The 12,007-nt window shown below is 37.6% G+C and overlaps 1 protein-coding gene across 1 annotated transcript; it reads right to left on the bottom strand.

The window, feature by feature from the left end:
- Positions 1 to 277: 277 nt before the first annotated feature.
- LOC145074810 (protein PHOSPHATE-INDUCED 1-like) lies at positions 278 to 1,480 on the bottom strand. The gene has a single exon (XM_079021135.1). It carries the CDS (start codon positions 1,371 to 1,373, stop codon positions 438 to 440), a length of 936 nt encoding a protein of 311 aa, XP_078877261.1. The 5' UTR covers positions 1,374 to 1,480; the 3' UTR covers positions 278 to 437.
- Positions 1,481 to 12,007: the final 10,527 nt, after the last annotated feature.

Genomic DNA, 12,007 nt, shown 5'->3' with positions numbered 1-12,007 from the left:
GTCTAAACCACATTCAACAAAGTAGGATATTCCATTTATCAAAGTTAAAAATAGTTCGGTTTGGATCAAGTTTACTATGCAAACCTAACCCAAACCAATTTTTGGGTTTTAAAAAATTTAAATTTAAACCTAAATTCAATAATTTAAGTTCGGTTTTATTAATTTTTGTCAAGTTTTGGTTTTAGGCTTTGGTTACCGGCTGAAGTTGTCGATGGTATTAATATAAAAATATTTACTATATTTATTGGTAAAATGTCACCTAATTATTTAATAATGATAAAATAACTGAAAGCATATATTAGGTAATTAAAATGAATAAACGAATACATAGTTTTTTAAGTTACAGAGTACACTCCTACACTATGTCCTACATTTTTTTTCCTTTTCATTTTTTATTTTATACAATAACCAAAAGAAAGAGCTCATCCTTGCTTTTGTTAAACCAAAATAGAACATTTAGAAGTAGAGGGGTCAAATAAAGCAGGAAGCAAATACTTCCTCCCGTTTGTACCATGTGCATTGAAACTTGCACCCGTCGTCGTCTCCACCAACAAATCTCCGGCATAACCTGGATACGCCCCTTTCCCATACAACCCCGAACAAGAAGATGCAGCTTCTAATGGTGCACCAGCATCCCCCTGATAATACCCATTTCCAAATGGATTTGTAGCAGTTCCAGCCAAAAGAGTAGCCAGATTTATCACCATTCCATCCACACCCACGTCGTTGTTCGGTGCGATCAGTGGTGCACCCTGTGGTCCGTAAATCGGTTGATGGAATGGCCACGCGCATTGACCAGGACACTGAGTCTCCGAGTTGCCAACCCAGATGTAAGCAAACTTGTTGTTTTTACCTTTTACAATGGAAGATGATCCATGGCCATGGGTTCCACACCTACCGGAGCAAAAACGAGAAACTGCCACGTCCTTTGCCGTTAACACGATGTTCACGGCGTTCGTCGGTTCACCCTTTGCAGCTAACTGGAGGAGGTGTTTGTCTGATAATGATTTCCCGAGTGAGCAATCTGGGTCGGATACTTGTTTACCGAGTCGGAGGGAGGGTTTCTTTGTTTTTGAGTAGTATTTGTCTGTTGTCTTCCACCATGTGGCGACGGAAGGTTGGATCTGGGATTTGAGTGAGGCGGAGGACAGGGAGGTGATGAAATCGGTGATGATGGCTTTCTGGGATGGTTTGAAGTTGCCATACCAAATGAGGTTGACGGAGATGTCGCCGGTGAGGAGGGCTCCGTTGTGGTATTGCAAAAGGGGAGACGAGTTCTGGACTAACTCAGTGAGTCGTCTAGTTGCAAGTGAAGGTTGGAAAATAGACAACAGAAAGAGAAGGTGTAGGAAGAAAAGAGCAGCGGAAGCCATTGTTAGAATGTTTTAGATGATTGAATTGGGATAGGATTATGGGAATAGATGATGAGAATGGAGTTGAGGAATCAAGAGGTATTTATAGCATTCAAAATGAGTATAAAGATAAAGAAGGAAAATAATAAAAAGGTATTATTGATGATGGGGTGTTGAGTTATGTAGCTCCCCATATAAGCCTCATCCAAGCTCCTTCCGCGTTATTACGAGTACAAGTCAACGAACGGTTGGGGAATTGGGGGTATATGTTGATGTCAAACCTAATTTTAAATATTAACAATAATTCAAAAGAAAATATGGTCGGCTTTGGGGGGTTTGCGGCTTCCCCTGTATAACTACACGAACATCTTATTTTTGTTAATATATTATTGAAAAATGATAATTTTATTATAAGTTAATATATGAATTTATAATTATTTCGAACAATATAATATAAAAAGAATATTTATTAAAATTATAGTACTTAATAAATTTATATTTGTAGTTTGCGTAATAAAATTCGTGTTTGGAATTGTTTCTAAATTATTTGAAAAATAATTACTTTGAATTAATTTTTGTGATAGAAAAAAAGTATATAACTGCAAGTATTTTTTAATGTTTAAAAAAACTATTTATATTTGTAAAATGTCCAAAAAATTGATAGAAATAGAGAAAGGAAAGAAAAGTGAATATGAATGGCACTTTTATATATATATATATATATATATATATATATATATATATATATATATATATATATATATATATATATATATATAAAGGCTTTTATGCTTTTATGTTGTGGGACCAACTTTCTCATTAAAACTTCAAAATGGTTCAATGATTTTAAAACATAAAGTCTTTTCTACATGTGCGTACAGTTTGGCATCAAAACTTAAGTTTAAGTGAACACCTATCCAGACGGAAGTACAGTGGAGTCTGGAATACTATTGCAAGAATCAAAAAGACATTGCTAGATCATAACCTCGATGTTCATGACATTTTCAAAGTAAAAATCGGAGCTGGGGACAAAACTCTATTCTGGTAAGATAATTGGTTAGACTCTGGGAGCCTAAAAAATAAAGCATCCTTCCTTATTTGAATTGGAAGCCAAGAAACGATGCACCGTAGCCGATAGAATTGCTAGCTCGAATCAAGTTTGGAAATGGAAGTCCACTCCTAGTGCTATGGGGGTTGAATCTAATGTCAATGCCCTCACTAGTGAAGTATCTGGTACTTACTTAGGGTCGGGAGTGGATCATTGGATCTGTAAGTTATCGGGCGACGGTATATTCTCTGTTAGTTCCCTTAGACAGGTTATTGACAAGTTGCACGTTAGTATTCCTGGTACATCTGAAATTGTATGGAGTAGGGTGGTTCCAATCAAGGTATTATGCTTTATTTGGAGAGCTGCGCAAGATCGTATTCCATCAGCTGCAGCACTGGAGAAGAGGGGTAGTTTGGTCAATTCTCTGGGGGATTTGTAATTCGAAAAGAGAAAGGTTTACTACCATTAGCTACAGGTTGCTATGGAATTTATGGAGGTTTCAGGAACAAACGATTATTTCGAATGGAGGGTACTTCAGTACGTCAAGGGGACTGAATGCATTAAGTCCACAGTCTTTTATTGGCTAAAGCATAGGGGTAAGAATGTAATTTGTAACTCGGAGGAGTGGTTGGTATCTCCATTTTCTGGTTTGTAATTTATGAACTATATGTATCCTGTTTGTTGGTCCCTCTTCTAGTTCCTTGCTAGTTGGAGATACCCTCTCTTAATATATTTGTTGTTACCAAAAAAAAAAGTGAACTTAGGTAGGGATGAGTATGGTCTGGATTTGGACCGAGAATCGAAAAATCAAAAAGCAATTTAGTGGTTGTTTTAAAAAATTATAGTTTTTGATTTTTTTTTCGATGAAAATTTTCAAGCAATAGTGGTTTTATAAAATTTGACATTACACTAAGATGTTAAAATAAATATTTTAAAAATTTTGATGTTAAAATAAATATTTTAAAAAATTTAACGATGTATAAAGGATATAGCAGTTAATTTAAAATTTAAATACAAACATTTGTCAGATATTTATTTTTTACTAATCCATTACAATGTTTTTAAAAACTTTAACTGTTTTTAACCATAGATTCGTCGTCAATCAACTACACACAAACTTTTGCATCTTTGATTTTGGGGAAAATGATCTAAAAGAGTAATATAGTTCTCATTTTGTACGCATTTAGTATTTAATATTTTTTTTCTAAATTTTTTTTTATTGTTTTTATACATATTCAGTCATTATGATCGACTTCTTAATGTTTTTTGCTGTGACAACCGTCAATTTTTGGTCAAGTCAAAGTCAACCTAAGTCAACAAGTCAAACCGTTCAACTCATATAACCCTTGTATATTAGGGTTTCCATTATGATCCTTATTGTACAACTCGCAATCTTAATATAAAGTATCACTTAGAGTTTTCACTTGTTCGGAAATTCTAAACCCTAATCAGGGTAAGTGATGAATCTACTCGATAAAACATTATTCCATACCTCTCGGGAGCGTATAACAATCAAAACGAGGCTTAACTAGGTGTACGAACCTTGCGTTATGAAGCCAAACACTCAAAAAAAGTCACAAACATAGTCTCTCTCAATCTCTTTCACTTTATCTCTCTCTATTAAAAATCTCTCCCAAATCTCTCTCAAAACTCCCTTGAACTTTTTATAGTCTTTCGAGTCATCCCGACCCTTAACCGGGTCAAAAACCGCTTGAAACGGGGTAATATTTGGTAAAACAACCTTAATAGACCGAAGCCTCCCTTTAGGAAGCGAACCCTAAAGGAACCGAAACTAGCCTCTTAGAACCGAACCCGAAGCTGTTGAATCGAAACCACCAAGACTGAACACGAATGTCCCTTCGGACCGAACCTCCTCTCGGTCTATTTCGGTCCTCACCCAGGTTCGCTTCTGACACTTCACCTTCGCTCCCTTTCAGTCCTAGCCTCACAAGCCACTTCGGTCCCCACCTCCTTAGGACCGAAACTTGCCACCTTCGGTTCCCCAATGCGAGAAGCCTCGCAGGTTCGCCATTTTCACCAGGTTTTCGACTAGTTTTGTGTTTTAAGCCTGGTTTTAATTATTTTAACGTGAGATTTTCACCCAAAATCATATTTTAACATATAACACCCCATATTTCATAATTAATCACGTTTTTGGGGTATAATCCTTATTCAAGAAGAGTGGGTGGGATATTATTGGTGGAGTGTTGACTTTGCTTTAGTGTATGACACAAACAACCACCCCATGCCCACTCCATGACCAACCCTTTTCCTTCCACGATACCTAGTCACTTCCATCGTCCTTCCCATCATTTTCTTCCAGCCATACACTTGAACAAAAGGTAGAATCATTATATCTCCTCTCTCATTTCTCTCATTTTCCACCAAAGAACAAACACCTTTCTCTCTCACTTCTCTCTCTCTCTCTCACACACACACACATTCGAGGTTCAAGGGCTGATCATCAAGTTTTCTTCCACTTTTGATCTTCGAACCTTCAAGGCATTTTCTAAGTGTTCTTGAGTTGAACACTTCTTTTCTTCAACATCCATCCACTAAAAACACACAAGGTGAGTTCATACCCCTGTCTTTTCATGTTTTCTTAAGTTTTAAGGTGGGGAATACAAGTTAAAACACCAAGAACACAACTAAACTTTTCCAACAGCTTTCATCAGGAAAGTTTAACTCCATTCACGGACTGTTTTGCTTAAACATTTTAGTTTTCAAAACTGTACTAGGTGCGAATAGTTCAGATCCATACCTTTAAAATGGCTACTTGCACATCTCCATAAGATTTTTCTACAATTTATGGTGATTTTTACAAAACTGCCTATCATTTCAAGAACAAATCCGGAGCAGTCTGTGATTATGGACTTTTTTACACAATTTCGAGGTCACTAAAAATCATGAGAAAATTTATGAACAAACTAGACATATTTTCTAAACTCTCAGAAATTACGGATTTTGATTTAGACCTTTGGTGATTTTTCTATAAATTTTCTAAGAACAGGAATAGAAATGTTATCACTAGAAAAATGCTATCAATTTCATTCACACCTTGTAACTTGTTGAGCAAGGTGTGTATCATTACGTGATATGATATTATTACATTATATGTCATTTTGTATTGGTATGTAGACATACATCAGAAAACAAATGGGTTTTTTACTATATTAAGTATGGTGAAATAATAAATTGTCATGAAAAATTTTACATCCGTTACATACAAACATTTGGTAAACCATGACAAGGATAGTACCAATTGAATACATGTGAATGATAACACATATTATTTACCTTATCTTGAAGGTATGAATCATATACCGAGGTTTTCCACTACTACAAGTAATTACAATAAACTATAATAAGTATACACTACCAACAAATACGCTAACTATAGTAGGTATAGTTAGGTTGCATTACATTACAAAAAATATGATAAACTATAATAGGTATAGTTTATGTTCTCTACCACCACCACTTTTGGATAAACTATAATATGCATAATTCATGTTCACTATCACTACCACTATTTGGTGAATTATGATATGTATAGTTTATGTTCACTACCACTACCACTATTTGATAAACTATAATATGCATAATTCATGTTCACTATCACTACCATTATTTGGTGAATTATGATATGTATAGTTTATGTTCACTACCGCTACCACTCCTTGATGAACTATGATAGGCATAGTCTCGGTCTTTGGTTTTTAAGACTACATTCTATCTAGAATTGTTAGTTTTCAGCCATAATTACTAAGTGTATATGCAAGAGTTATATAGAATTTAGCCGTGTAGACTTGGTGGGTCCGCTTTATTTCCTATTCCTTGTTTGGTTGTGGGCCTAAGGCAGACCCATTACATTCGATGGTCTATTTAACTTTAATTTTATATAACTTATATACACTTAGAAATTATAGAAGCAAGCTATAGGAAATTTTAGGATGCACTATTTTATAACAAAGAAACTTTCAAATCACTCTTTAAGGAAAATATCGGATTTTATGGAACAACTTTATCGCTTTTACAGAGGAAAACAGTTTCGTTTCAAAATAAAACTCTTATGAACTCACCAACTTAATTGTTGACACTTTTTCAAAACTACTTGTATTCTCAGGATTTCAGTGAGCAGGGAATGCTCAGCTTTGAAGACAGGGACGCTAAGGCATTAACTTCAAAACATATTTTGTCATCATGATGTAATTGATTTCGAAAACATGTAAACACATACTACGATGTAACTTTTTCAATTATATTGATGATGGTTGTGTTTGCTTTCTTCACTATTATATTCATTGTTATGATACTGCCCAAGAAGTCATCCGCCCCCGAATGTTTCCGCCGTTCTGGTTTGGGGTGTGACATTTACTGATGTGACATATTACACGAGAGAATCATTAATAAGTTGTTCTCATATGTGGCTCATCTGGATAACGGAATCATGTGTCATTAATAACAATGTACTTTTGATATTAGTAACTGTTATAGTACTACACCAACTACATTTAATACCATTAAAAAGTTCATTTAATTGCAATATGTAACATCCCGAGATTTGCAGGTATTTCCAAATCCTCTCTATTTATTTTGTCATTTATAGTCCCTGGGGTTGGAAGAGTCGAGCCATGAGAAGCCTAAGTGGCTAAAGTTGAAACTTTGAGGACAAGACGAGTATGCTAAGCGTACATAAGGTACGCTAAGCGTACTAGGCGTGCCCAAGTACGTTGGGCGTACATTTGTGTACGCTATACGTACTCACGACAGATGGAAACCCTAATATTTAGGGTTTGGGTGCTATATAAACGTCCTTATGAGCTCAAAACCCTCCATCATCTCAGCCTCCATAGTTTTGGGTCGTTTTCCTAAAACCCTAACCCATTTCTTGAGTGTGTGAGCTAAAAGTGTGACTTAAGTAGTTGGAGAAGAAGGTGTTGCATCAAGAAGTTGGAGAAGGAAGACAAGCTTGTAGATATGAGGTTTCTTTGTGCTCTAGAGGCTCTAGGAGGTAAAAATCTCCAACCTTTAAGCTTGTATGATGTAAATCTTGCATGCTAGCTTTATGGAACCATTTCTTGTCCCAAAAAGTCCCAAGTTGGCGCATGTTATGTTTTAAACGAGACAAACTGTCCTTTCAGACCCTAGAAAGGCTCCTTAGTGATAAAAATGATATCCCAATGGCAAAAAGTGCCCCATGCATGTAGTAGAAAGGTCTTAATGGATTAATACCATGTATTAAGAGCTTTATGGACATCCAAAGCCTTAAAGTTCAAGACTTTATGGTTCTAAGGCACATTTGGTCGATGGATCTGGAGTTTGGGCTTAAGTGCTTAAGTATAAAGCACTTATTAGGGTTTTGGTGAAACCTTGCTTACACCCCACCTAATTTTTGTACGCCCAACGTACTGAGTCAACCACCCCGATTGTGGTTAACGCAAATGGAAGTACGCCCAGCGTAACAGAGGAGTACGCCCCGCGTACGCCCTCTGTTGGGCTTTTGACGAATTGGGCTTCGGGATTAAGCTCCTTTTTGGGCCAGTTTGACATGGGCCTTGTTGGGCTTACTAAATAAATGTGTTTTAGGCTAATAGTAGTAATATATCTTAAAATGAGGCCCGATTTGAGAGTTAGGTCCCAATTCGGAAAATTTGGCCAATAATGGGCCTTATGTATATGGACTTTGGATAGTAAATTTGATATTGGGCCTTAGCCCAAATTAGAGAAAAGTCAAAATTAACTATGGGGACCCTTAATTAAGATTGATATCCCATGTGTTGACTTAGTATTCATCATTTTGGATAGTTCAAGATTTTCGGTGGGACAGCAGTTGGAGACTTTCAGTCCAGTTCAGCACTACTTGTGAGGTGAGTTGTCCTCACTATACTAACAGGGTCGAAGGCACCAATGTCTACCCTTTTCGGATTTGTATCCGGGTTTATTGCATGTTGATATGTTAGTGACCTATTAGGTCGATACCCTGGTATATAGAATAATGTTATGTTAGTGATCTGTTAAATCTTTATGACTATCTGTACATGTTAGCTAGCATATGATAATTATGTACACATGATTGTTTGATTGGGGGTTGGGTTGAGGTGGACCTACTTTGTGCTGAAGGCCAACAGACCCAGGGCGGACCAGATAGATTGCAGACCCATTAGGGCATATCAGTTAGGACGAAGGCCCGGAGAACGGTCCAGACAAGCTGAAGGCCCGGAAGGGCAGACAAGACATGTTAAAGGTTCTGAGAGTGGGCCAAATAGATTGAAGGTCCGGTGAGGGCGGTCCAGTCATACTGTAGACTCTATATGCATGCTGTCTTTTTTGTGTGTTATGATATGGTTATACTTGTATGAAGTTTGTACTTTGAGGGAACTCACTAAGCTTCAGACTTACAGTTGTTGATTTTGTTTCAGGTACTTCTGATGATCATGGGAAGGAGAAGGCGTGATTGTCCACCTCCTTATATTTTTATGATTTGATTATGGGATACTCTGACATGAAACCATTTTGAAAAAAAATTTATAATAATTATTGCTTTTTGAAAGATTTAAAAAGTTTTAAATTGGCTTGAATTTTATGGATGTTACACAATATCAACTACATTACATCAGGTGAAGAAAATACATTAGTCATAATGATTCCAATATGTCACACCCATAAAATTTGAGCCAAATTAAAACATTTTAATTCATTCAAAAACCATTAAGTTCATACATCTTGTAATCAAAATAGTTTAAACATCATAGTATCCCCCAGAACCATATCACATAAATCATAAAACATGAGGAGCGGTACAATCACGCCTTCGCCTTGACACGTTCTCCTGAAGTACCTGAAACAATACACTGAATTGTAAGCCCGAAAGCTTAGTGAGTTACCCCCAAAATACCAACCACACATAAACATACTCATAACATATCACAAATAGAACAGCCATGCACATCGGGTCTACTGTGTGACTGGTCCGCCTGCACCGGGCCTTCAGTCCACCTAGTCTACCCTCTGAGTCTAGCCATGTACATCGAGTCTACAGTGTGATTGGTCCGCCCGCACCGGGCCTTCAATCCACCTGGTCCACTCTCTGAGTCTACAGTATGACTGGTCCGCCCACACCGAGCCTTCATTCGGCCTGGTCCACTCTCCGAGCCTCGGCACGTCTGGTCCGCCCTCTTGGGGCATTCAGCCTATCCGGACCGCTCGCTGGGCCTTCGGAATATCCGGTCCGCCCTGGGTATGTTGGCCTACAGCACAAAGCAGGACCCACTTCAACCCAACCCTCTTTTAACAACCATGTGCACATAAATAATTAATCACATAACAATTCCTTAACCAGACAAACAGTCTAACAGATCACATAGCATATCAACATCCTAAATCAGGATTCCGACCTAACTGGTCACTATCATAACATTACCCTATATACCGTGTACCGACCTTAACCAGGTCACTAACATATCACCATCCTAAATATCAGGATGCAAATCTAGCATAACAATAACATAACAGACAATACCCGGATTTCCATCCGATAAAGGGCCGACCTTGGTGCAATAGACCCTATCGATATAGTGAGGATAACTTACCTGCAATTGCTGATTGAAGAGATAAGACCAAGCTGCGTGGACCACCAACACGAACTTCACCACAAAACACTACCAAAGAACCAATTCCATAAATACCAACATTACCAAAATACCCTTGGAAGTCAAACTGGTCAACTCTTGGTCAAAGTCAAAGTCCTCAGTCAAAGTCAACCTTCCTGGTTGACTTTACTGGCCAAGTCAACCCATCGACTCGTCGAGTTCTTATACTCAGAAACTCCCATAACACGACTCAACTCGCCGAGTCGCCCCAAGACTCGTCGAGTCCAACGATCTCCGAGTCCCATCATGCTCAACTCACAAAGTCGCCCCTCGACTCACTGATTCGAGGCTTACCCAGAAGAGGTTAGGGTTCCGCGACCAGACTCATCAAGTCCAAGGAAATCTTCAACAGACTCGCCGAGTTGTTCTTCCAACTCGTCGAGTCCATGCACATGTTCATACAACTCGTCGAGTAGACCCATGTGACTCGCCGAGTCTCTCAAGTTCTCAATCCATACAATGGCTTTTCGAGCCATGCAGGGGCTCCAATCCATAGATCCACTCTTCTACAGTCTAACCCTCACATAAAGTTGCAAACATTACATGAAACCAAGGAGATATAGGCCCAAAACACACTAGGGCTAGGGTTAAGGACTAGGGGGCTTCACCAACAACTCTTAAACAGAAGCTTTATGACATTTTGGACCATCACAAGCCTAGATCTGGAGTAGTAACCTCAGATCTAAACTGCAAACCCGAAATAGATCTCAAACAAGATAAGGAACTCCAAATCAACCACCAAGGATGAACCAAAAAGGGAAATAGCTTAAGATAATGGCTCCTTACCTCTGAGATGTGCCCAAACTGATGTAGATCCCAAATCTACACAAGCCACTTGATGCTAGCATCTAATTTCTCAAGCTCCTTCCACCAAATTCCTTTTCCAAGCTCCAATCTCCTCAACAATGAAGTCTTACACAAAAATTAGGGTTTCTTGATCTCAAAAGGGTAGCAAAGAGGCCGAGGGTGGGTTATAATGTGCTTTATATAGGGCAAAACCCCCGGGATTAGGGGTTTCTCTCTCCAGCACCAGCTCGTCGAGTCCAAGCCGCCGACTCGGCGAGTTGGCCACTTAACCCGTGACAGAATCCTACTCCGACTCGGCGAGTAAGCATGCTTACTCGTCGAGTCCCTTTCCTTAATTTACACTTTAAGTCCTTCAATAGCACCTCTGGAACTTGGGGCGTTACACAATACCAATATCAACCAAATTTCACTTCATTACAGAAGATTCAAACTTCTTTAAACATTATCACTACATGAATTCTTCTTTAGCTCATTCAATTTTTTGTAAGACATGAAACCTTCTCTTTAACAACTATAATATCATCTTTAAAATTCAGGGTCAATTTGACATGTTGTTCATCTACCTATTGCCAAAATTTACACTTTTTATTTGGTTTCTTTAGTAAAAAAAATAATTATTAATTAGGTAAGAAAGAATGTCAATTTGAAAAGAGCAAAAAACTCATCTACTAATTGTTAAAATCGACATACCAAGGAATTAGGGAAGACTTTAATTTTTCTTTTGCATGGTGTTCTTTTGTCTGATAAATGTCATGTCAAATTGGGACGAAGCAATAATAAAGAATCTCATAGCAAATATAAGATACTTTGTGATTGCTTCCTCTCAACTCAACTTGGCACTTGCAGGACAAAAGAGCACCTAGTAAAGAAAATTTAGAGTCTTCCATATTTCCTTGGTATCTCAATTTTGAACCATCTTTCAGTAAATTACTTTTTTGTTCTTTTCAAATTGACCTTCTTTCTTACCTAATTAATAATTGTTTTTTGTTACTAAAGAAACTAAGTAAAAAAAAAGTGGAAAATTTGGTAATGGGTAGATGAAAAACATGACAAATTGACCCTAATGAGTTTGCTGTTGTTAAATAGCAGGTTTCATATCTCAAGAAAGAAGTGAATGAGCTGAAGAAGAATTCAAGTAGTGATATAGT

The sequence above is a fragment of the Lactuca serriola genome, chromosome 9 (assembly GCF_051521515.1).
Source record: "Lactuca serriola cultivar US96UC23 chromosome 9, Lser_US96UC23_V15, whole genome shotgun sequence".
Classification (NCBI taxonomy): domain Eukaryota; kingdom Viridiplantae; phylum Streptophyta; class Magnoliopsida; order Asterales; family Asteraceae; genus Lactuca; species Lactuca serriola.
The sequence above is the reverse complement of the archived record's forward strand: the minus strand, read 5'-3'. Positions and strand labels throughout refer to the sequence as shown.

Coding starts and splice junctions, on each gene's coding strand:
- LOC145074810 (XM_079021135.1), bottom strand. CDS start 1,373: ATGGCTTCCGCTGCTCTTTTCTTCCTACACCTTCTCTTTCTGTTGTCT.